The sequence below is a fragment of the Notothenia rossii genome, assembly GCF_949606895.1.
Source record: "Notothenia rossii genome assembly, chromosome: 9".
Classification (NCBI taxonomy): Eukaryota; Metazoa; Chordata; class Actinopteri; order Perciformes; family Nototheniidae; genus Notothenia; species Notothenia rossii.
The window spans coordinates 49,401,812-49,428,555 of record NC_136907.1 but is presented as its reverse complement, the minus strand read 5'-3'; the positions used below and the strand labels follow the sequence as shown (position 1 = coordinate 49,428,555).

The 26,744-nt window shown below is 41.4% G+C and overlaps 2 protein-coding genes across 3 annotated transcripts; one reads left to right on the top strand and one right to left on the bottom strand.

Moving 5' to 3' along the window:
- Window positions 1-16,039: 16,039 nt before the first annotated feature.
- On the bottom strand, window positions 16,040-21,302 carry cldn1 (claudin 1). Its single transcript, XM_079648459.1, has 4 exons — window positions 20,941-21,302; window positions 18,393-18,557; window positions 18,061-18,145; window positions 16,040-16,533 (listed from the first exon to the last, which is right to left on the bottom strand). Exons 1-4 carry the CDS (start codon window positions 21,161-21,163, stop codon window positions 16,371-16,373), a joined length of 636 nt encoding a protein of 211 aa, XP_079504585.1. The 5' UTR covers window positions 21,164-21,302; the 3' UTR covers window positions 16,040-16,370.
- On the top strand, window positions 19,403-25,464 carry LOC307018289 (uncharacterized protein). Of its 2 annotated transcripts, XM_079648457.1 has the most exons (5): window positions 19,403-19,878; window positions 21,006-21,181; window positions 21,309-21,385; window positions 22,726-22,774; window positions 22,892-25,464. In XM_079648457.1, exon 5 carries the CDS (start codon window positions 22,898-22,900, stop codon window positions 24,461-24,463), a length of 1,566 nt encoding a protein of 521 aa, XP_079504583.1. In that variant the 5' UTR covers window positions 19,403-19,878; window positions 21,006-21,181; window positions 21,309-21,385; window positions 22,726-22,774; window positions 22,892-22,897; the 3' UTR covers window positions 24,464-25,464. The 2 variants fall into 2 exon arrangements, with proteins under 2 accessions (XP_079504583.1, XP_079504582.1); XM_079648456.1 differs by lacking the exons at window positions 19,403-19,878; window positions 21,006-21,181; window positions 21,309-21,385 and having other exon boundaries at window positions 21,430-22,774.
- The last annotated feature ends 1,280 nt before the right edge of the window (window positions 25,465-26,744 follow it).

The following is a 26,744-nucleotide window of genomic DNA, read 5'->3' as shown; positions in this document are numbered from 1 at the left end:
GTTCAGGTTGCCATGGTGTTGCTGGGCAGATGGTTGCCACAAACCTGAGTGACATCATCTAATAAGAGCAGACACGCCCACAGACAGACTGGTACAGACAGACTGGTACAAACAGACAGACAGACAGACAGACAGACAGACAGACAGACAGACAGACAGACAGACAGACAGACAGACAGACAGACAGACAGACGTAAAAAGGTGTTTTGATAGGGTTGTCCCCATGGAAACCTTTGATCTCCGGGCTTACACACACAGGTGTATGTAAACATTCATTCACTACTACTTACATTTAATATCTAACTCCTTCAGCTTACCTTCAGCTACAGAAACCATTCAACTATTAACTTATTCAGCTATTTCAGGAAATGTTGTTGTTTATACCTTTTTTAAACCTTTTCTTTTAAACATTAAGCTTCTTCACTATTTTTCCTACTCTTCCAGTTTAACATTTCACTTTCAAGTTTTCAACAAAGTCATTGCAATGCATTTGAGCTGTAACAATGTGATTCAAATCACTTCACTTTTCTGCATTTCTCTGCTAAGTTCAGCAACACGCTTACTTGGTTTTTGTAGCTAAAAGCAGCTACCACTCAGCTAATAACATAATCAGCTTTTTCTGCATTTTCAGCTAAATTCAGCCACAAATGTTCACAGTTCACAGCATTCGCACGCATTTTCTGCAGGAAATGCATTTTCTAGTTAACAACTAGTTGATGGTGAATTTTTGTATCTTAATATAAAGTGTTACCACCAAAACAAATGTTTAACGTCTGTTATTTAAAATCTAACTTTTAACAACTATAAAGGGTTTCAACTTCTAGGTTTTAACAAAGTATGAACAAAAACAAGGGATCTATCTCCTATGATAATTTAAAAAGCTTTAATCACAGTAGAGAAGCAATGATACAAAAAAAATGTCTTTCCTTTTTGTATAATTTGTTGTTGTTGTAATTACATAATAAATAGCTAAATTACATAATAAATAGCTAAATTAAAAATCACTATGCAAATATGAACATAACTGAACTGCTGACAAGCACCTTTGAATTGTAGTTGAAATATTAGTTTAATTACATGTACAACTTGACAACACTGCATATAAAGTTCTACATTTAAACAAAAACATTGAAAAACAAGAACAGGAGGCTGTTCTGGAAAATGAATGCAAAGAGAAAGCATTCACCAGGACTCATACATAACAGAGAATATTCCAACATTTAGAGATAGCAATCAAATGTGATTCACAAGAAGGATATATTTCTTACTGTAATGTAAGGTGGATCCCTGAGGTAAACCCCTATATATTACATGTGTGGGAGCGAGGACGTTCCTATGTTTATGTTTATTAAGGATCCTCATTAGCTTTTGCTCTCGACAAAAGCTACTCTTCCTGTGGTCCTATAGCATATTTAATATGTCAGAGGCAGGTCTCAAAGGACTGGGAAATACAGCTTGAATCAATACCATGATATTAGCAGAAGCACACAACATCACATATGGACCAACAACTGGACGCCACTGCAAATAAACTGCTCCACTGTTCACCATATATATCTCTGTAACACACAAATATAAAGAGAGGATGGTCCCACAGTCTTTTCTGCGTGTCCCAACTCCTGACTGGATCAATGGAAGAGACGATTATGACTGAGGTGGAACTTCCACTGAGGATCTTCTTACTGTCAGTTAAAATCAGGTGAGAGGGGACCTCTGCTGGATGTAAATAGTACAACCTTTGCAGCAGTAAATATTTTACTTCAGTAATTGTGTGACAGACAAGAATAGTCAATTCTGAGAGATAGATGTATCCTGCTGTATGGGTTGATTGTGCGTTAATCTGTTGCTAATGCCTTGGGGTTCCAGTGGGAGGGATCACTGCGCTCTTCCTCGCTCGATTCAGACGATTGAAGGCGGGAGATGCGTAGTTGTAGTTCTTCACTTTTCTCATTCATTATTTCTCTTTTTAAGCTAATTACAGTAAACAAAGCACTATAAATGTATCAACCCATGTTATATATAATCTGTATTACATCACCGTGGTTCGTTGTGAGAGGAAAGTGTGTATTTTTTAATTTTTTGTATTGTTTGAAGGTTTTTGCTAATTCTGGCTAACTTTGTGGGCATTGAAGCTAGCTTCTGTATACTTCGTGGTGCCGCTGAATCTGACCGTTTGTCATGTTGTTAGCAGCTAAGCTAGGCACTGTTACATTCACATTCCTATACAGATGTTTTGTTATCACTGTTAAAGAGCTAAGGATAAAGGAGAATTTAGTCGTTATTATTAGTCCTGAAACTTGAGTGTATTCATTGTAAATGTACAAGCTTCATTATAAAGATGGCTCGATTCAGACGAGTGAAGGAGGGAGCTGCGTAGTTGTATTTCTTCACTTTCCTCATTCATTATTTCCCTTTTTAAGGTTACAACATTTGCGCAAAATGTCCTGGATTAAAAACCTTACTTATGTAAAGCCTGCTTCACATATCCAAAGAAAAGTAGGAAGGCCTTGGTAGCTGAGTGTTTTAGCCTTATAACCTTTACATACCTGGCTCGCTTGGGGACCTCTGTGTCGCCTGTCAGCGCAACTTACATGATGCAGTTTAGACAATATAATAATAAAGGGCGGTGCCGGCTGTCAGCGAACCGATCCGGCCTTTCTGCGCGACTATCACTTAAATACGGGACATAGTCTCAATGTGTGGGACGCGGGACAAATAAAAAAAATGCTGTGTGTGCAGTCCCGCACAGTGCGGGACACCTGGTCACCCTACACACACAGTTCTGCCCCTCACACACACACGCTTCAAATCAAGTTGCATAAATGCTTGAGCTACGTTTTTATTATAATTACTGTGAAATCTGCCTATTATGTTTTCGTCATTATTACAACAAACACACACTTGCAACTGATAACACTGGCAATAATTTTAGATGTATTAGACTATTTAAAAAAGAAATCATGCTTCAAATAAGTGGGGGTACAGCGTACCCCCGCGTCCAACGCCCACTACACCACTGACTGCAACTACAAAAAGCTAAGGTTTGTTTTCTCATCAGGAAATGCAGAGCGGCTCAAACAAAAGATTTTTACATCATCATCCTCACGATCATTTAATGTATCATATGTTCGCCGAATTGACATGAAAGCACTAATAAATGTAGTTTCATCCACTTGAGTTTACAAAAATAATCGATTTGTTTTTATATCACATCCGACGGGAGGAAATTCAGCAGCTCTCACTACCGATTTGTAATCCTAATTTAATCATCATCTTCACCACGATCATTTATGTTTATGTTCGCCGAATTGACATGAAAGTACTGACAAATATGAATATACTGTAGTCCACTTCATTAAAACGTTATTAACGTGCCTAAACTCAGTAATTCACCATTTCTACGCATGACAACACACTTTGTCCGTGTTTGGCTCTCTCGCCGCACAGTGAAGCGTTCCCGCATTGACGTCACTTCTGGCTTCCCCCAAAACCTCAAAATGAGTCGAAGGAATTTTCCCGCGATGTTCTAAATTATTTATATTTATCGGAACGGTATCGCTTTTTCTTTTTTAAACTGACGGTTCGAGATTACTAGTAGCCTACTATTTCATTGCACAACAGTTGTTGGGTTCGTGTCACAGGCTCTTTAAATCCCCTAATCATACACTATCCCCTTTCAAAATAAAAGCATGAACAAAAAAGAAAAAAAGGATTTCTCATGCAGACACACTAAAGCTAATTATAAGTATGTCACATACTGTATGCTTTCATTTGTAAACAAAAAAAAGCATTGCTTTTTTTTCGTAATCTGTACACATTGTTATTGTAATTACAGTCATTGAAGTCATTATTATAAAAATAAAAATAAGTATAAAGTTACAAAAAATGGATGCTCAAGATGCATTTAATTTTAATAATTTATGTCTGTGGCCTAGGAAAGTTCAATCAGTCATTTGTGAACATAAAATACTCTCACACGAAGCCAAAACAAATTCATTATTATCCCTTTCTAAAACTGGGATTGAGATTAACATTAGGATTTACCTTTATTTATCCCCTGAGGGGGAAATTCCTTTTTTCCACTGTTATAGACATAGTATCCAGGAAGGTGCACACATGCATTGTAAAACACACATACACACTACAGAATACAAGTGGAATACACATGCACATGCATCTTGAGAGGGCCAGAGTGAAGAGGCTGCCAGGGAGCTGTTGCTCAAGGGCACCTCGGCAGTGACCAGGAGGTGAACTGGCAACTCTCCAGCTACCAGTCCACACTCCGTATTATTTTGGTCTGATCGGGACCCAAACAGGCGACCCTTCGGTCCCAAGGCCAACCACTTAGAGATGTCCCGCCCCTTAGCCTATCACGTACAATGTGTTGGAGCGCTAGCCATTAGAAGCGTGAGCGTTACATGTCACTTTGTTAAGCAAGGACACAAAGGAGTCCAATCTAGGCAATTCAGGCAGGGACCAGACCATTTACATGCACAAAAACCTATAGTAGGCCTACTCGCTACAGGAAAAGGAAAACCCCAAAAAGAAATAGGGCCCCTTTGAGAAGAGTTCTATATTCTTTACATTCAGGATGGTTTTGTAATATTCAAGGGGCCAAAGACGGCAGTGGAAGACAAATGATCTAGCAGCAGTTTAGTTTCTGTTTGATTTTGTACCGCTCATTGATTTTCCTGTGGTGTCTGGCAGCACTCTGCTGATTGCAGCAGTTTGAGTGAGAGTTTGGTCCAGATCCAGATCCAATACTGGGCTAAAGAGCGGGGATGCACTTCATCAGTCGGATCGCAGTCGTTTCACAAAGATCATAAACATGTCATTCTGAATGGGTCTCACTGCAGCACATCCTCATATTTCATGGCTCATTTAAAAATCATATTGGTGGTGCGGGTTGCGAACATGCCTTCAGTGTTTTCTGCACAAGCAGCATTACTACATGAAGTCCCTTTGGGGAAATAGGATTTGTGTGTTTAGCTTATTTTCATTTAAAACCGTTCTTACTGAGGGCAATGTGTGCAAAAGAGCAAAGGTCAAACCTGAGAAATGTTGCTGTTGGTTACTGTTTACATGTCTGACCTACTCCCACTACATGAGGAGCACCCACAATGCTTTTGATGTGATTCATGTTTTACTACTAAACTCTGTTAGTTTTACTCCCCGTTTTATAATGTTTTTTATTATCTTATTGTTTAAGTTGATATCCTTCTCTGTGAGTTTTAAATATCTTCTTTGTTTTTTTTAAAGCACTTTGTAACTAGTGAATATGCTTTTTTCTTAACAATGGAAAATGTAAAAGAACATAATTTTTTTATTTAAGTTGTATTATTATTATTATTATTATTATTATTACCAGTATAATTAACAATATTACAAATTTGTATTAATTATTATTGTTATTATTAATATGTTTTTTAAATATATGTATTATTTTTTTATGTATGATTTATATTTTTTTTTTACAGATTCACTTATTTATAATTTTGGCATTATTATAATAATATAACAATTATAAATGTGCTTTTTTTTTCTTGAAATGGTCAAATGTGAAAGAAAACTGAACTTCTAGAACCTCATGTCCGCTCGCTGAAACGGATTTCTTGTCGGAAAACATACATTTGAATTGTATTTTTTATTTAAAAGAGAAACTGCAATACTGCATACTTTGCACACTTCTAGTATCCTGCTATGTTTATATTGATTTTAGCACTAGGTTGGTTTATTATGGTGTATTCTAACTTCTATCATCTGTCATTTTAATGTTTAAGTTTATTTTCAATGTCAGTCATGTGGAATGTCTTGTTAACATGCTACTGGAACAAAAACATTCACAATTTGGGATCAATAAAGTGCATCTAATCGAATGTATGCTGAATCAGCAGGAGTGGTGCGTCATTGTCAGACAAAGATGCATTCATGTAAAATGGGAAATGCCCCCGCTACTCATGCTGATTGGTCGTTGTGAGAGGAAGGTCCATTAGGCCAGAGTGGATCTTTGAGTGGATTGGACATCAGGAGAGGACCAAAGATGCAGAACATTCCTAACGGTACACGAGTGATGAAGTCAAAACTGACAATTCAATAACCATGAATTATTTTTACTTGTTGTATTATCTGAGCCAAAAGGGTGTTTGAACCATGAAAATATTCCAAATACTTCAGTATGTATTGCATTAAAGATAAGAAAGTCACTCTCAAATCAGTCAGTTCGTTTTTTCCTTTATTGTTCAAGTTATTATAAAATTGGGTTTTATTTTATTGTTGATCAATTATTTGTATTTTTGGAGCATTATTTGCTTTTTTCTAGAAATGATTATATTATTGTGCATCATATTATTCCGTTTTTTTATAAAAGATGAAAAAGTAGTTTGGCCCGCAGCTTTTAAAGAGCTAGCACAAGGTTTAGAAGTGTATATAATGATGTGGGGAAAAAGTCAAATGGTTAACAAAGTAGGAGCGACTCACGGGTTGTAATAGCTCTAAACCTGTCCTCTGTTGCCCTCTAGTGGCCAAAGGTGATCCCTTTTTAAGATGCGCTATTTTCACAATATATTCAAGACTTTGGACTAAAGTTTATGGCAGTTTATTTATTTCTCTCTCTTTTTGTATGTAACCATTTAAACTATTTTTAAAGTGATGTATACATCACATAATAGAAGGACATCTATAAGACATAACATTGTTAAACAATGCACTTTAAAGAGAACCATTATTCTTTTGGGTTTTCCCTTTCCTGTAGTGTGGTATTTATGTTTTTGCCTGAAACGCCTCCATTGGACTCCTTTGTTTACTTCAAAGGACAACACAATCGTGCTTCATGTATGGAAACATGTCACCTGAAAATGAGCAGACTACAGGGCCCCTTTCAATAATATCGTATTCATATCGTGTCATTTATAATATTTTGATTCTTCTTCCAAGGCTTTTCATTTCATCCATATTTTTTTGCACTTTATAAATAACTATAATCAATCCATCACATCAGTACATCCTTATCTGTACTTTTAGTTTTGTTCAAATGACAAAGCAGTCATTCACAGATACTGTATGATAAGAGGGGAAGTAAATGATCATCTTCCTGTTGCCACACCGTAGCCACAGAACGTGAACTTTGCACTTCATCTTCCTCCATTTTTCCCTCTAAATCAGGAAGTTAGACATAAATAGGCCTGAGGTAACAGCGTCTGTGCCTGAGGGAAAGAAGGGTCTTTATGATTAATTCATACTTGCTGTATTCTTCTGAGGCTTCTCAGGAAGTGAAATTGATTCATTGAAATGTCAATTGAATCAACTGCATTCGCTCGAATCAGGCAGGGAAGGGCGTATTTTGAAGTAATTTCATACGGAAATGTAACTTGTTTTAATTGTAACCCCAGGGCACCCCAACTACTGGAATCCTTCCCGAAACAATGGATCTTTAGTTCTGACATCTTAAAGCCTAGATTAAATGCAATTTTATCATAATGTTAAATCTCATATCTTAAAATAAATCTTCAAATGTTGTTCACCTCCTTTTGCAAACCATATTGAGTGTTTGTTGTTGTACTATTGTTTTGCTTATTTGTTTTGTTTTTTGCATTGGTGAATCAGGATATCTTTTTTATTAGGGCAAAACAATATTGCAAAGTGCTTTACAATATAACTCTGTCATAACATTTTTTTTAATTATGCAAAATTAGGAAAAGGAGCTTCATATAAGAACAAGTAGAATACAAATAATCATAATTTCACTTCCATTCAACCATGACATGTAAAGATTGCTAAACAATGAACAATGTAACTGAAAGAGGCATGAAGCAACCATGTCTCGACTCAAAATGAACACTTAGAGTCATGAAACAGCTACAAAGACACTCAGAACAACTACCAAACGACACAAACCAACGAGAAAGAGACACAAAAGCACATCAAAAACTATAGGTTACTTACGTAACCCCAGTTCTCAGAGTAACATGAGTGAGATGTCTCACTATGGGATGCGCCCAGTGGCGGCTGGTGGAAAATATTTTTGGTGGGGCTGTTGATATAGTGAGTAAACTTTTTTTTTGTTGAGAGAAATGACCCCTTAAATTGGGACTTCTGGTGATGTAATGGGTATGAGTAGTATGCTAAACTAGAGAGAGAATCGCTGTCAAGGGGGCTACAACTACAACAAGATGAACTTATTTGACCGTGATTTAATTGTAATACACGTTTCAAAATGATGCCGAAGTAACAACATACTGATACCGGATAGTAAAAACCATGAATTAAGGCTTTGACATGTCTGCAGACAGACGGCAGGCGAAAAACCTTTTAAAATGTGTGTTTTCTAATGGAGATTTGGCTAAGCTAACGTTGTAAATGCTCCGACCGTCCACACTCACAACAACGGCCTATACAGACATAAATAAACCAGCGACTGTATTCGCCATGACACAGACAGTATGTGGTTTGTACTTGTTTAACTTTTGTCTAGTTTCTGAACAGATATGAAGAGCTGTGAGCTCTGAGTGCTAAGAGCTAACAGCTGTGTTGTTTTTCTGGGGAACTCATTGAAGATGACGTCACGGCTCATCCTACACTGCGTTACTATAGATACTACCCCAGTTCCTCACGAGTCTATAAAACAACTCACGTCAACGCACGTAAGCAACGTGGACGCCAACGTGAGCGCCCTCGTGACCAAAATATTTGAGGGCGCTGATTGGCTGAAATTATGTTTCAGCGGAACAGTTTACTATTGAGACTTTTGCAATGTGCTGGTTGCTGCTGTTTGGCTCGGGGGCAGCACCCCGCAATGATAAACTAATGCCAAGGGCAAGGCCAGGCAGGAAACATGTGACTTATCAGTAACTTTAGACATCGTAACACAATTTTAAACAAGATTTTATTGTAGATTATACTTTTTACTGATACCAATTGTATGATATTTACCTTGTTCATAAAAAATAAAAAATATAATATATATATATTTTTGAAATATATATAGGCTATATATATAATATATATATATATATATATATATATATATATATATATATATATATATATATATATTTTGTATGTGGGAAGAGGTGGGGCGGCGCCCCTAGCGTCCCTATGGGCTGGCCGCCACTGGATGCGCCTCATCCGCGGAGCAAACAGAAGCATCATTCTCATTACGCCAATCCTGATTGGCAGGTGATCTTGACGTCAGCGTCAGGGAATCCACCCCCTATAAGAAGCTTGCGCTACGCCGCATGCGTCATTCAAAATAAGCACCTCTTCTCGCTTCACCATAGCAAGGAGGGCCGTCTGGTGAGACATCTCACTTCATGTTACTCTGAGAACTGGGGTTACGTAAGTAACCTATAGTTCTCATTCATAACACTCCGTTCGATGTCTCACTATGGGATATTGTAGCTCCCGTATTGCCAGACGAGCTTATCTCGAAAATCACCAAACCAACCAGAACTTAACAGGTAGAGCTCTGACTCAACAGGGTGCCCAGCACTGCTCGGCCCACACTGGGAGCAGAGACGTCTAGCCTGTAAAAGCGGACAAAAGTGAGCGGCGAGGACCAGCTCGCCGCTGCACAAATGTCTTGGATGGAGACACCCTTGAACAAAGCCCAGCCAGACCACGAGTCGAATGAGCACGCAAACCCGAAGGTGCCTGCAGACCCTGACTCGTGTAAGCCAAAGCAATTGCCTCCACAATCCAGTGAGAGAGCCGTTGCTTAGTAACAGGCTTGCCCTTCTGAGGGTTAGCCCAGGACACAAAGAGTTGGTCATTACGACGAAACTCTTTTGATCTATCCATATAAGTGCGTAAAGCACGGACATAGCAAATTCGGCTGCTGTTCCCCGGAGGGACACAGCGGCGGAAGAAATGCCTCAATGTCAATTGGGGTACATGAACAAACCACCTTAGGTATAAAGGCAGGGTTGGGCTTCAGCAACACTCTCGTTAGCCCTGGGGCGAACTGAGTGCATGAAGGATGTACAGATAGCGCATGAATGTCACTGACTCGCTTGGCGGATGCCAGGGCCAGTAACAGCACTGTCTTGAGTGACAGGTGCTTCATGTCAGCTTCTTCCAGGGGTTCAGATGGGGTTCGAGTGAGCCCATCTAAAACCACTGTCAAGTCCCATAAGGGCACCAGTGACCTGGAAACAGGAAGGAGCCTGCGAGCTCCCTTCATAAAACGGCAGACCAAAGGATGTTGGCTGGCCGTCTTGCCCTCAAAGCCCACATGGCATGCAGCAATAGCAGCCAGGTAGACTTTGATCGTGGAGAAAGCTCTGTGTTTTTCAATTAGGTCCTGTAGAAATGATAAAAATCACTCCCACAGGGCATTGAAAAGAGGTGTGCCCTTTTTGAAGGCACCATTCCTCAAACACTCTCCACTTACAGTCATAAAGAGACCTGGTGGAGGAAGTTCTCGCACTCTGAATAGTGTTTATCATCTTCTGCGGGAGACCCACTGTATTCAGATTGTACCACTCACGGGCCAGGCCCATAGGGCCATGCGCTCCGGGTGTGGGTGAAAGATCGTCCCCCCCGCCTGAGACAGTATGTCTCTGCGTAGGGGGAGCTGCCACGGCTGACCGCACAGCAGCTGATAGATCTCCGCCAGCCAGTACATTGGAGGCCAGTGCGGAGCTATCAGGATCATTGTGTGCTGCTGTTCCCTCACTCTGGCCAGAGTTGGGGGTATCAGCGCCAGGGGTGGAAACGCGTACAGGACGACCGGAGGCCAAATGTGCGCGAGCGCGTCCACGCCTAATGGTGCGTTTTGATCGCGCATTGAAAAGAAAAGCTGACAGTGAGCATTTTCTTTTGATGCGAACAGATCTACCGCGGCTCGGCCGTAGCACACCCACAGCTGGCTCACAACCATTTGATGTAGAGTCCAGTCTGCATATAGTGGTACGCCTCTGGACAGCAGGTCTGCCCCGAGGTTCATTACACCCGGTACGTGCGTCGCTCCCAGAGAGAGGAGACGGCCGCAGCTCCACAAGATCAGTTTGCGTGCCAGCATGTGTAACCGGAGAGAGCGCAAACCCCCTTGTCGGTTTATATACGATATTGTGGTCGTATTGTCCGTCCTCACGAGGACATGGTGTCCTCTGAGAAAAGGCAGAAAGCGTTTTTAGGGTGAGGAACACCGCTAAAAGCTCCAGGTAATTTATGTGCGCCCGCTGGAGGTCTCTGCTCCAGAGACCCCTCACCGGGCGACCTTCGTAAATACCTCCCCAGTCTGTCAGACATGCGTCCGTGGTGACCACCTTCCGTGAAAGGACAGCACCCATAGGCACGCCCCGTACTAGAAAAGTCGGGTGCAGCCAGTGGCGCAGTGCCATTACGCATTTCACAGTAACCATCACTCTCCGCGCGCCATGACGCGCGGGGTTTAGTTTTAGAGTGGCTACCCAGCGCTGAAACTCCCTCATGTGTAAGCGTCCCAGTCGTACGACCAGGATGGCTGACGCCATGAGCCCCAGTAACCGCAGGCATGATCTGAAAAGTACATGTTTGCGCAGCTGGAAATGCGCGAGACAAGCTCTGAAAGCTTTCACTCTTTCCGCTGACAGGCGGGCTGTAAAGGACACCGAGTTCAGGTGTAAACCCAGGAAGAGTACAGTCTGGGCCGGGCACAACATGCTCTTCTCTGTGTTTATTATGAAACCCAGGTTGAGTTGGTGCTTTACGAGGACATTTGTCTGCGTAATAGCCTCCTGTTCCGACTGTGCGAGAAGCAGCCAGTCGTCTAGGTAGGTTGCCAGGCGAATACCCTGTTGTCTTAACGGGCTATCGCGGCTTCCGTACATTGTACAAACATTCATGGGCTGAGAGACAGACCGAAGGGAAGTACTCTGTATTCGTAACAGATCCCCTGAAATGAGAACCTCAGATATTTCCTGTGTGGGAAATATACTGGGATGTGGAAATACGCATCTTTCAGGTCGACTAATGTAAACCAGTCGTTTTGTCACACGAGACGCAGCAGAGATGTGTGAGTGAGCATTCTGAATTTGTATCTTTTTAGATATTTGTTCAGAGCCCTCAAATCTAGTATTGGCCGAATTCCGTTCCCTCCCCGTTTGGGAACGAGGAAATACTTGGAATAAAAGCCGCTCTGACTCTGCTATAGATATAGCCTTCTTTTCTAGAAGTGAGAGAATTTCTCTCTCTAGAATATGGACTGACTCTCCTCGGGATTGTGAATACAGAATGCCCGAGAAGCGAGGGGGGGGTGACAGCGAATTGGAGTCTGTAGCCCTGTGTTACTGTCTTGAAAACCCAAGCAGACATTGTGAGCATCTCCCACTGTTTGCTCCTTAGAGCCAGCGGAGATGTCAAGTCTCTTACCCTCTGAGTCTCTATTTGTTTTGATATGGGGCCCTCTAGTGTCTGAACACGGTGGTACCCCATTTCGACAATCCCCACCGATACTGCGCATGCGCGTGACGGTGGTGCCTTCACAACCCCAGCCGGCACTGCGCATGCGCGTGACGGTGGTGGCTTTATAACCCCAGTCGTCACTGCGCATGCGCGTGGCGGTGGTGCCTTCACAGACCCGTCTATTATCTGCCTTTTGAGGGAGGCTGTAGCTGCTCTCAAAAGGGGAACAATTAGCGGACTGTTTATTGTTTTTATTGTTTTTATTGTTTTTATTTTCATTTTTTTGAACTGCGCCCTCGGCCTGAAGCCTGGATGCGTCAGCGGAAAATGGTTTATAAGAGAAAACAGACCAATATCGTGACATGTGTTTTTGCAGACTTGAGGATGGCGTTGAGGAATCTCTCGAGGCAGCGGGAACACATCTGGAGCTGGGGAACCGTGGACTTCCAGGCCGCCCGTTTCTTCTTCCTCGACTGCTGGCCGAAATTCTGGGTTGGCTGCGCCTGGGCTGCAGCCGGAACCGGAGATTTTCTGGGCCAACTCGCCCTCGTCTCCTGCCTGGGCTGGGGACTCGGGGCGGGCTGTGACCTCTGCTGCTTTGGTACTTTGAACCGAGCAGTTGAGGTAGCTTGGGCGAAGGACTGCCGCTGTGGAGGCAGCGGCTGGACCCTTCGAGGTGGAGGGCCTCGTCCTCCTTCTTCTTGGACTCGCATCTCTTCTGCATGGAGACGAGAGCAGAGCCAAAAATCCCCTCGGGAACGATGGGCATGTCCAACACATCCTCCTTTTCCCGGTCTGGGAGGTTGGTGAGGTTGAGCCATCTAGCTCTTTCCTGCACCACCATGATTCCCATTGCCTTGCCCGTGGCCTGGACAGCGCAGCGTTGAACGCGGAGACAGATGTCCGTGATCGCGGCTATCTCGTCCAGTACTGCCGGTCCAGGATTGCTTGACAGATCGCTTGGTATGCGGTTAGCAGCGAGGAAACGTTCAAAGCCCTGGTGGACAACGCTGCGGCTCTGTAGGACCGTTCAGTCATGGTCGACTGGAATCGGTCCGCCTTCGCCGGCAGCGTGGGGTTCCTGCTTGGTGTAGTAGCCATCCTCGGTAGGAGGTGGACTGCCACCGGCGGTTCCATAGGCGGTATGCGGAGCAGGCCGAGCCTCTCCATACCATCACAGTCTAGGGAGGAGGCAACCTGGATTGGGGCCTTGTTGCTGAAGGGCTGGTCTCTCCACGAGACCGACACCTCATCCAACATCTCCGGGAAAACCGGAAGGAGTTGCCTCTTTCTCCTCGTTGCTTGGGGCAAATGTTTCCCCTCGTAACGGGACCTGGAGGTCTCCTTGGCCATTTCGGGCCATGGAATGTCTAGTCTGGACGCGGCACGCTGACACACGGCCTGCAGGTCCAAACTGAGACAGGACGAAGCTGGTGTGCTATCGCCCGGGAAAGCAGCCATCGCTCCCGGCTTTGCAGCCTGAGCCGATGACATGAAGACGTTGTCTTCCTGCTCATCCGAGTCGGACAGGAGGAATCCAGAGGCATCCTCTTCGTCCTCCGTGTAGTCCAACTCCAGGACATCTTCCGCGGGCGAGACCATGGTGAGGTCCAGCCGGGAGCCCCAGCTTGGTGTAGCGTGGGGCTCCGCTCTCGCGTCTCTCGCTGCCAATGAGTCCCAGCCTGACACGGCGCGGGACTCCGGTTCCGCAGCTGCCACTGCTGATGAGCTCCAGACCGACACAGTGCGGGGCTCCATCTCTGTGGCGGACGCCCCCGTGTCTTGATTTCCGTCCGGCAAATCACGGGACATGAGGGGGTCCTGACCCGACAAGCTAGCTTGGCGAGCTAGCCGTCGGCGGAGGCTCTTTATGGTGAAACGAGCACAATGCCCGCATGAGCCGGGGTTGTCGATAGCCTCCTGGGCATGTTGCAAGCCGAGGCAGGACGAGCAGACCTGGTGTGAGTCTGCGTCCGAAATCTTCAACCCGCAGCCGCAGAGCCGAGCCTCAAATTCCCTGACTCCTCTGGTGTGAGGGAGAGACGTGTCCATCTTGTTCGCCATTATGGCGACGTGGGAAGGACGCGCTCGTAGCAGGTACTTTACCGAGAAAAAGATCTTCTCCAATTTGTCGTTAGTCCGAAGAAAAGACAACGGCGTAGGATTTTATCTCGAAGAATATTACCTGGTGTGGCAATATTCTTTTAATCCTATTTTTCTCTGGTGTGAGAAGAAAAGAAAAAAATATCCTCGCTATCGTGGTGTCGGTAGCGAGGGAGTCAAGCTAGCAACAGGTGTGCTGCTAGCTTGAAAGTCAAAACCTTACCTTTTTAATTCCCGGTGAAAAGAAAAAACGGCGAGGTCGATTGCAGTATTAACTGGTATGTTAATACCAACAGTCTTCTTACAGAAGCATAAAAATAGCCGGCGAGCGCCCGTCGACCGAAGTTAGCTAGTCTGTGGACTGTTAAGCTAGCCAGGCTACCGATATAGAGATGTGCTCTGAGCGAGAAGAGGTGTTTGAATGACGCATGCGGCGTAGCGCAAGCTACTTATAGGGGGTGGATTCCCTGACGCTGACGTCAAGATCACCTGCCAATCAGGATTGGCGCAATGAGATTGATGCTCCTGTTAGCTCCGCGGATGAGGCGCATCCCATAGTGAGACATCGAACGGAGTGTTATGAATGAGAACAGGGGCCTATTATTGGTGTTTAAGCAGTAGATTCTAAGGTGACCAGAGGAGGGCGCACCCTTCTGCAGAATCCCTGCACCGTGTGGGTTGGAACTGGCCCCGTGAATAGATTTTTTAACAGACAGCAAAAAGAAAACCTACAAATTAGATCATGTTGTGTGCATGCTCGTGGGATACGGTGGTTATAATTCTCTTTACCTCTTCCTCACAGAGAAGCACACGGTGTGAGTTAACATGTTAACAGGGGTGGGTATGTGTTGGAATGTGATGCGTTCACTGTGTGGAGACATGCTGGGACAGGAGCCGATGTTGGAGGTATTCCTGTCAGGAGCCGCTCCCCGGCCTCCTTTACTCCTGTTGTTTGGATTATTCCGTCTTCCCTGAGGCAACATATTTCTGCAGCATGTTGGACTATGCAAATGGTTACAGTGCAGTTTAAGATATGAATATTTCAATTAAAAGCAGCAGCAAAAAGAAAAGTCTTCAGCCTGGATTTAAAAGTAGTCAGAGTTGCAGCGGACCTGCAGGTTTCTGGGAGTTTGTTCCAGATATTTGGAGCATAATAACTGAACGCTGCTTCTCCATGTTTAGTTCTGACTCTGGGGAAAGAAAGCTGACCAGTCCCTGAAGACCTGAGAGATCTGGATGGTTCATAATTTAGCAGGAGGTCAGAAATGTATTTTGGGCCTAAACCATTCAGTGCTTTATAAACCAGCAGCAGTATTTTTGAAATCTATTCTTTGACACACAGGAAGCCAGTGTAAAGACTTCAGAACAGGAGCGATGTGATCCACTTTCTTAGTGTTGGTAAGGACTCGAGCAGCAGCGTTCTGAATTAGCTGCAGCTTTCTAATACCAAGATTAACACACTGTTGGATTTGTGCTTAAATAGGATTAAAACATTAGCTTTCGGTTAAGCTGCAGCACAAAAATATACCTGAATAATATACAAACATAAAAATGGTATGTTTGTACGAAAGTAATGAGGACTTTATTTGACACAATAAGGAGAATAATGGCAAGATTCCAAACAAAACAAAACACATGATTAAAACTATCACACCCTCAGCAGATGTACACTATAGTTAAAAGTTGTTGTCATCTTAAATAATAATGATCATTGTTAGTTCAAATGCCAAAAGTCTCTGGACAGCCAAAACATTGAGTGTATTTCCCCAAAAATATATTTTAAAAAAACACCTAATACAAAACATAAAACTATTAAAAAAATGTAAATAACATAAAGGCAATGCCCAGTGTTGTTCCTTGAGTGAAAGCTGGGTGGAGGGATGGTTCTATACGTAGCCCTGCCCCGGCTGACCTGAGGAGCTGGACGCTGGGTGGCTTGGAGCTTTCCCAGAACCCCCCCCAGAGCAGTTACAGCAGAGGAAGCCCCCTCCTATCATGGTGAGGCAGGCAGCTCCCCATCCAACATACAGTGCACTCCCAAACTCATACCTGTGGAGAGCATAACATAATATAGTCACATAACACACTGACACTTATGTGGAAAAGACAGAGAAGATTTGTATTGATTTTTATTGGAACCAGCATACAATACAAGTCTGAGTCATACATCAATAGCGTAGTCCTTGTAACATGTTTGTTTACTGAATTATGACACAGTTAATGCATATACTTAAAATACATTTTGTTTTACTTGGGGCATTTTAAATCTTCCATATATTTCTGCTGGGAAGTTTTGATGTCATTCACATTAAGATTTGAATCATTGTAGTTTTACCTGACCATGTCTGAAGCGTCTTAAATGCGACCTGCTGATGAGCAACAAAGTTCAAACATCTTACATTGAATAAATATTCCAACATTTGTGGTGATCTGCCTGATTTGCTTAGAGTCAGATAGTTGTTAGAGGCTTACCTCTTTCAAGTTTCTACATGTACATATAAAGCTACTGCCTGCAGCTAGTTAGCTTAGCTTATTTTAGCATAAAGACTGGGAACAACAAGCTTGGCTCTGTCCAACAATAGTATTGTAAAACATGGGGTTACATGGGGTTATGTGCTGGGAGGCTGCAGTGACTTCTTGGCACGTCACGATAATGACTTCAAGATACCCTGTTTCCTGCCTATGCTATGCTAAGCTAAGCTAACCGGCTGTTGACTGTTGCTTAAAATGTAATGTGTAAAAAAGTTACTGTACTTTGAGTCAACTACTGTACTAAAGTACAAGTAAGAAATTCTCCGGTGCTTGTCAAAAATTAGATAGTTTCAATTTAATGCTAGGCCACTTCACATTTATTTCACACTACAGTTCAGAGCTAGTATATATTATATATTCCACTGCATTCATTAAACCAAGGCCGTAACCATGGAGTCAACATTGGGGGTGGGGGGACACACACACACACACCAAACATTCAATTTTTAATTATTTGATATCAGTTAGTTAGGCTATATATTGGGGGGAACATTTTGAGCATATCTGAATATTGGGGGGGATGTGTCTTGCTATTTTGCTAAATTCGGCCTTGCTAAACGTATACTACTATACTAGTTACTCTTCCTATTAACATTGTACTAACAAAATACAAGATGAATATATAAATTGTAGTACTGTGCTTTACATTTTAAAAAGGTTTATTAGTTGTTTCATCCTGAAACTGGATGACTAAAGGGAGGGCTATTTTCTTTATAAGCTATGATTTCTGCCCTCCTGCTTTTAGTAATTGTGTTTGTTTGTCGGTTTCATAAATTGTCAATACAAATACAAATGTATCCAAAATAGTAAGTAGGCTCGCGCTCAGCATATTCTTTTACTGGTCACACATTGAGCACAGACTGACAATACCTTTGTATTTTTACTAGGTACCAAGTCAAATGTTGACAGTTGATAACATGGACTGCCGGGAGAACAACAGCATGATAAAAGACAGATTGTTTGGTGTTATCTGTGTCATTACAAACAGCCACAGTGATAATTAGTGTGGATTCCAAACTAAAGGGCTAGAGAATGCGACCTCACCTGGAATTAGTGGGAGTGAATGGGTTGTAGAACTCCTGGGCTATTCTGTGTCCATACCAGGACACTCCCACGAGAGCAAGCAGACCTGAAACCCATGAGCAGAAAAACATTTGATATCATTGCAGGTTCAAACATGCAGGACTTTATTATGTTTCATGAACTCAAAAGGATCCAGATAACGTCAAATGTTTTGCATTAGAGTGGTCAAAGCACAACATACAACAGTGTGGGGCAACATCTTATTGCAGAAAATCTCACCACCTGATAGACAATGTTGCCGCAGTGTGTGTCTTTTCATTGCATGTGTGTGTCTGAAGTGAATGGACTCTCACCTGCGATAATGAAGAGGACCCCTCCAGCTAGAGCCACTTTGTCTTTCTGCTCCGGTTGTTCTGCCATGCAGGTGGTGCACCTCATGCCCACGACGTCCACCAAGATAGAAATGAGGCTGAAGATGATGGAAGCCATCATCAGCCCTCGGGTGCCCAGCACAATCCCTGCAAACACACAGGATCAATTTATTTCATTCAATGTCGCAGCTTTCATGAGTTTCCATTGGCTTTGACCGTTTACCTTTTTTGTTGAAGGGTTAAGGCCACATTTTTACGGAATTCTGACTTTTAACTTTAAATTAGCTCAATACTTGAATACATTTTTTAAATAAATGTTGTACTTAATCTGACTTTCATTTTCTAAAAGTTTTAAAGTCACAAGTTGAAGTAATTATTTCTTTAAAGTCAGACTCCATTTATCCATTTTTACTTTAATTTTTTATGACTCCACTATATTTCAGAGGCGCATTCACTACATTTAATTTAGCACTCACTTCTTTCAAGTTCTTTTGTTCAAATAAAAACACATGATTTGCAGTACTGTATTACAAATCTGCACAGCATTTAACATATCTACACTCACTCCACATTGACAAACTACAATACTAAAATGCTCTTACATGTATGAGAACAGGGTAATATAATAACTATAATAATATACTAAGATCCACTCTGCAAAACTTTACTTTTGATACTTGAAGTGCATTTATTTGTTTATAATCCTGTACTTATGCATCATTACATTATATAACCTGTTAAGCCCTGAGCCTGTTTTTCCAGGTCTCAGGCTTGAAAATGACATTCCCAGAACAAATGACAATAACTTCACTTCTAAAAGGGGTAGATTAATAATCTTTTTTCTCAAAGCAATGATAAACCTGTGAGTTGGATGTAGAAGAGTCAGAATCAATATAGATTTTTTTTTATTTTAAAGTAAATTCAGATTGAACATAGTAAAAAAAAAAAATTATAGTGTCCGTCCAAAAAGAAAACATGACTTATAGTAAAAACCACCCTTGAATGATGGGATAGTAGACTAAAATCTTTAGGAATCCAAACTATAACATATAATACCCTCTATCAAGATTGATGCAAAACAAAACAAAAACCACTTCTGGGGTCATTTGGGTGGATTTTCCATATCTCCGGCCCCCCTTGTTCAATTTTGATTATTCACATCTCTTTTTAACCGTTAGAGCCAATAGAATTGAGGGGAAGTTCCTAAATCCACCTACACATTACCAAATAAGGAGTGAGAGTGATGCGTAGCCAGAATACCCAAAACAGGAAGCTGTCATACTTTCATGGCTACCATTAGCAGCTAATATGAAAACTCAGTTTTTGAAATAAAAATGGAAGGATGGATTATCAGTAATCATTTCAAAGTGACACAGACACATTGGGTTAACCTATGGATTAACCTTCAGCCGCGTTTTTCTCGTTTTGATGCAATTGAACACGACTTTTGATCTGAACAACAGCTAAGGTAAGAATATCTCCGTGTTTGCTACCTACTGTAAAGCTATGTTGTGTGTTGTCTGGGTTTGCTTCCCATGTCGCGAGTTGTAATCGCACTGTGATGATACTTGTATTTCTGGAATCTGTGAAATCTCAGCTTGCTAGCTGATATCTTGTTTGTGCAGATCCGATAAGTACTAAAGTATTTATACCTAGAGTTCTGTGCTAAGTGCGTTAGCATTTTGTCGCTCAGGGCTCATTTAGATGCGTCTTTTGAGACTTGTGCTTTGTTTCGGTAAAAATGGTTTGTATCATCAGTTAGCTGAGTTTCTTCCCGTTAAGTGAGTATGACACATTCATAGCTTTTTAAATGTTAAGAAGCCCTGAGACACAGTTTCGTGAAGGAAAAAAAACCCACAGTGGGGCTCTCAGGTTTAACAGGTTAAGTAACATTTTGAAATCAGGACTTTTACTTGTAATGGAGTATTTAAAGATCATAGTATTTTTTACTTTTATTTAAGTAAGGATCTAAGTACTTCTTCCTATATGTGTATCAAGTGTGTATCAGCCTTTTATCATATACAAACCAAAAATACTTTTTCACAAAAAATGTTAGCATTTCAAACCAAAAACCATCCAGAGCATATTTTCCTTTTGTATAGATTTCTAAGGAAAGGAGGTTTGGTTTTGATCTGCCCGCAGCTGGTATTTGACGGACATGTCTCTGCACGCAGGCAGCCTTACTGGGAGAGGACAGAGCTTTCTGAAACACGCAGGAGGCTTTGAATGACCACAGATTTATACATAATCCTGTTTTAAAAGACATTTCATAAATTCATCATTTCAAATCACCATTATGAAAAAAAAATCTATTTCGTTTGAGAAATGCACAATTGTTTTATCCAATTACCAATAGTCCTTCCACACCTACATTTCTTTAGAAGAAGAAGTAGATATTGGCCTGGATTAACGATAATAGGTGTATGCTCACTATGCTATTCTGCGAAAATAAAGACAGTTATTTTTGTATCTCATGGACTTTAGAGTCTGATGATAGGATAGTAAAAACATGATGTGTGCAGAACATTACCTGGCAGTTGGAGAAGGGAATTGTACACTTTGCACTGAACCTGCCCGGTGCTCTGTGACACACAGCTCTTCCACAGCCCTTCGTACATGGCCTGAGCTGTGATGATGTTGTCTCCTGCATACGATGAAGCTTTCCACTCCACCATGATTGTGGAAGCTATCGAGCCGATGAAGCCCAGGAAGGCCAGCGTGAAGCCCAGAAGCTGTATCCCTGCATTGGCCATCGCTTGACGTCAGAAAATGTGAAGAAGTGGAATAAGTTCAAAGAGATTGAAAAGATCCCAATTATTTCTTGATGTAGTTCCTGTCCTGGGTGTATGGGCGGGTGGAAGTGATCTCAAACAGTGGTGTCTACTTTTGCATCCTCAGGGAACACTACTGATGAGAGGGAGGATCTAGGAATGCATCACCTGAGGTCAGGAGGAGCGGGTGGACACCTGGTGGAGGTGAGGCTCTCTGCAACACTCAAACTGCTCCCAAACCTTACATCTCCAGGGAAAATACACAGCAATTAAAAACCGTGTCACTACTTTTTATTTGAATTAACTCCTTGGGACGTACCATCTTGTTTTCAAGGGCGTCCTCAATGACAATAACTAAATACAATATTAAAATAATTGGTAAAAAACTAAAATACCAGCCCACTGTACCACTGTTCTGAAATAACAATTCATATGTGCAATATACACTTTATTTGTACAAGTATTTACAATTTATTTGAAGTTAGCTTATGTTACTACTTTTTTACAATGTATGTATACTACTTTTTTTATTATCATTAATGTGTGCTTGCCTCTATTTAATATTGTCTACTCTTTTTCTTTTTCTTTTCATCTGTTGTCACGCTGTAAATCTCCACACCGGCAAACAACTAAAAAATTACTGAATTTGATATATTCAACAGAAAACAAAAATAACAACAAAATAATAAGTGCAAATTAAATAAATAATTACATAAATAAATATCGAATAATTAGACTTCAAATAATGAGAATCATATTCCAATCTGAAAAAGATTTTAGAAACTTTCGGTGAATTTAGTAATAAAGTAAAAATACTTTACTGTAAATGTGTAATTATGGATGTGAACATAACATAACAAGGCATTTTCAAACTATGGAAGGATGATGAGGTAGCCTCTATTATTAAATACTATTAATAACAAGAAATAGACATTTATGCCAGTTTCAAGCGGCACATAATAATGTTTGTTGTCCACATCTGACGTAAAATGTGCCGGACTTCTTATTGCGGATAGATATGGCTGCACATAGCCCCTTCGTCCTCCTGACACACGGTATGTTCTCATTAGCAGCGGTCTGTTAGCCAACATTAACAACCTCTGGAATGTTCAAATTGACCAATCAGAATCGGGGGACTAGGCCGTGCAATAACATGTTTTATTTATCATTTAAAATGGTCAAGCTGTTGTAATTGTTTCTATATTTTCAATATAAAAAGACTAGTTGACAAAAACTGGAAAGAGTGATGACAGATCATTTCCTGTGGGATATATTTGTTTTGCTTTGGTAAATACTGACTAATCTCTGCCAGACCTCTGCTGAAAATGACATAAAAAAGAAAAAAATCCTCTATTCAAAGCAACAAATTCAAGTTATTTCAATAGTTCCTCAGCTCTGTCAGCTGATTTGCATTACAACACATTTTGAATTTGAGGATTATCCACTTTTTTCTGTTCGCTAATGGAAGCATGTCAGAGCTGGCTGATGACCAAAGGTTTTCCTCTTGCCTAATTCACCCTGCTGCTGTGTGCACTTTGTGACAGCTGGCTTGTAGATCGGCAGGGGAATTTACGGGATCCCTGTAACACAGAGGTATGTTTGATTTCATTTATTTAAACTCTCAGTGAAGAAAGTGCATATGTATTCTGTCCTTATATCAAAGCATAGACTCCCTGTTAATTCATAGAAAGTTTCTCCATGTTTCCACAGTGAAAAATGGACAAAGTGTTGGGACTGCTTCTGTTCCTGGTGCTGCTTCTCTGCCACAAAAGCAACACACAGTTACAAACCTTGTGTCCGTATAACTGCCAGTGTTTCACTTCAGTCCAAATCCTGTGTGCTGAAGAACGGATGTCGTCTTTACCGAAGAACATGTCCAGGCAAGTCAAGGAGTTTATCGTGATCAGATCAACAGTATCGTACCTGTTTGCCCAAACTTTAAAGGAGAGCCCCCAACTCACCAAACTCGTCTTCCTCAGTAATGCCCTGCGCAGTATTCACTCTCAGGCTTTCGAGCATCTGAGTGAGCTGCAGGAGCTGGAGATCAGCGGGAACCCCTGGCTAGAGTATTTATATCTGGGAACTTTTTCCGAGCAGGGAAACCTGACTAAACTGATGCTCAACTTCAACATGTTCAAGACCGTGCTCCCTGGCATGTTCGACTCTCTGAAAAAGCTAGAAACTCTGCAGATGAAGGGCAACGTCATATCAAATCTGCCTGCATTCCTTCTGCTTCACCTCCACAATCTACGGGTCTTGGATCTGTCCAAGAATAAGATTCAAGACGTGAAAAGGGAAACTTTTTCTGGCCCGGCCAAACTGGAGATCCTGAAACTGAACAACAACCTCATAAGCAATCTCACATCTGACTTGTTCCACAATGTTTCAAAGCTGGAAGAGCTTCACTTGGAAGGAAACAACATATCAGAACTCGCTGATGATAGCTTCTCCGTATTAACCAAGCTGAAGGTCCTGAACCTCAGAGGGAACCTTCTCACGAGCTTCAGTGGTAAATTGTTTGGATTCAACGCCCCAAATTTGAAGGAACTGAACCTTAAAGGCAACATGTTGACCACGTTGTCCTCTCTGAGCAGTTTGACGTCTCTTACTGACTTTATCTTGTCCTCAAACCAGCTCTCCGACCTTCCTGAGGACACTTTTAGAAATGTTACAGCCCTGGAGAATCTAGACCTGTCTGAAAACCAGCTCACCCTGCTACCAGAAACGGTCTTTAATGAACTTTTCAGCATCAAGGCGATCCACCTCAATAAGAACAACCTGAGCAGGGTGGACGCAAATCTGTTTGAGGACCAGTTGCTGATTCAGCAGCTCTACCTGTCCGACAACCAGCTGGAATCTCTTCCACTGGGCCTGTTGGACCCTTTTGTCATACAGCACACGGTGAGACTGCACGGGAACCCTTGGAAATGCGACTGTCACATGTGGTATCTGCACGACTGGGTGCTGAGAAATGGCCGAGATGTGGAGATGCTCGACAGGATGCTCTGCTCTAGCCCTGGCTTCCTGAGAAGACGGGCAGTCGTGTCCATCGACAAGGACCAGTTGGTTTGTGAGGTGTCTAGAGATGCTACAACTGATCTCAGTAGATGTAGAGTACAAGCTTCCGGGGACACTGTGATTGTCAATTGCAAAGTGGACAAGTGCTCTCCACTTACAGTGAGGCTGCAGTTTCAGGAGGAGGACGGAAGCATAACGGAGCATTATTTGAAAAATGAGTCCAAGTGTAGCAATGACACAGTGATTGATATTCCTGGTCTGTAGTTTTTCCTTGTTACTAGACTTTGTTCTCCGTGCAAATACGTCGTCATGCATCTGAGTCATATTATATGTTCTGACTGTCAGAGTCAATACTGTAAACAAACCTGTAACGCAACAGCTGATAACCAGCAACCATGCATGCTGCTGGACGATAAAAGAGGTGGATGAACTCTTTTCTTTGAAAGTTTAAAGTTCAACCAATTGCATTTTAAGATTACTACTGAAAGGAACTGTGTGTATAACATGTTGAATCTCCTGTAGTGATGCTTCTGACCCCGTTGTTTATGATCTTCTAATGTCAAACTGACATTAACGCAAGGCAACGCACTACAACTGTCCAAACACTTACAAAAGGAGAAACGGGCTGCATTTATCTGCATCTCGATTATTTGGGTCAATAATTGATATCACGATTATTAAAAACGACTATCCCTTTACTTTGAAAACATCCATTCATTGAAAAAGATTTTTTGAACAGTATGTTTTTAACAGTTGTTTAGCCTGAACTTTAAGTATAATTCAACGGAAAAACCAATAGAAAAGGAAAAAAAAGAAAGAAATTAAATTAAACTTAAAAAATAATCGTTTTATTTCGATTATGTTGTTTTCATAATTGTTGCAATCCAAAATCGTAATTGCGATTAAAATACGATTGAGCGGCCCTATCAGAACGTCAACAAGTTGTCCCAGCTGTGTGCATCACTTTTTTGTTTCCCCGTTTCCGTTATGTTTTGAGCTTCTTGCAACAACAACTATTTTTAGTTGCATTGTTTTTGGATTTGCAGCGAGCTTCTCCTAATGGTAGTGTTTTGGGTTGTTGTAACGTTATTGCCCGTGTCGGCCACCGTATTCCGCCGTGTCAAAGTGAATTATCATTGGAAAACATGTTGACAAATGTTTGTGTTATTACGGGATCAAATATGATGCATTTTGCAATTTTCAAGAAGTCTTGGAAGAACTGCTTTTGGAAAATGAAAATAAAAAAGAATATTTCCTTCTGTAAATGATGACTTTATTTAAAACATTTAAAAAACTTTGAAAAGGCAGAAAAACGTATTTTATTAGGGGAGCGATGGAGGGAGTATCAACATCATTCACTTAAGCAAAGGTTTTTATACCTGAAATAGTGAAATAGTGCAGCGATACTATCAGCACAATACATTTAAAAGTAGAACTAGAATAGCTCTTTCCCTTGTTATATTACTTTATACTTTTGGATTATTATTGATGCATTAATGAGTGGGCATTATTGTAATGCTGTACTGTAGGTGAAGCTTATTTGTGAACTGTTTTTTAATTGGGAAGTTTAAACAGTGGTGGAATGTAACTAAGTACATTTACACAAGTACCATACTTGACATCATTATACTTTACTTCAGTATTTCCATATTATCCTTTTTTTTATGGTTGATAAAAAGTAAAATAAATGGTAGATATAAAATCACACACATGCTAATTTGATATAATGCAGGACATCACTACTTAACAATAAAATTGTCTCCAAATGATAGACTTGAAGATTAAAAAGCTTGTACAAATGATAAAAACAGGCCTATATAGTATTCTTTATAAATACTTTGAATGAGCTACTCTGCATTCTTTTACTTTTGATACTTTTAGTACATATGGCTGATACATATACATATATATACATATGTATATGTATATATAATATGATAAGTGGTTTCAATTATAGTTGTCACAATGTCATGTAAAATGAACAATATCTCCCTTTGATTTATTAAGTATTACATTGAAATTAATCTAGACTTGCTCAATTTTAGTACGAATACCTCAAATTTGTACTGTGAAACTTTTTATTAAATATTTGTAGACTTATATATCTGTCTGTTTTACTCTTAGGATACTTAAGATAGTAGAAGTGACCCATCCTGTCATCCCGGGATTCTTGGACACCCCTGGATCACTCCGCTGCTCCTGAACACTGGGAGGATGATAAAGAGGGGGGGGGGGGGGGGGGCAGCCTCCACACAACAAGGCACACAGATGGCTACACCTTGAATACAGCACTCTTCCCGGGGTTAATAAGGGTCAAAGGCCAGGGGGTCGATTGGGTCCTCGGTCCGAGTTGAATGACATCACAATTCACAAAACTGGTGGCCGTCTTACTTCCAACGTTTGGAGTGAAGGCATTTAGCTGGAGGTAATCCTCACTTGAGCAAAACTATGGTTTAAACAGGACATTTAACATTTAAAGTGCAGGATTGTTGGCTAACGAGCAGCCAGGCATATGGAAGTTGTCTTTAGTGAAGGTAACAGGGTT

Coding starts and splice junctions, on each gene's coding strand:
- cldn1 (XM_079648459.1), bottom strand. CDS start 21,163: ATGGCCAATGCAGGGATACAGCTTCTGGGCTTCACGCTGGCCTTCCTG. Junction 18,558..20,940: donor TTCCCTTCTCCAACTGCCAG/GTAATGTTCTGC, acceptor GTGTGTTTGCAG/GGATTGTGCTGGGCACCCGA. Junction 18,146..18,392: donor GGTCCTCTTCATTATCGCAG/GTGAGAGTCCAT, acceptor CATGGGTTTCAG/GTCTGCTTGCTCTCGTGGGA.
- LOC307018289 (XM_079648457.1), top strand. CDS start 22,898: ATGGACAAAGTGTTGGGACTGCTTCTGTTCCTGGTGCTGCTTCTCTGC.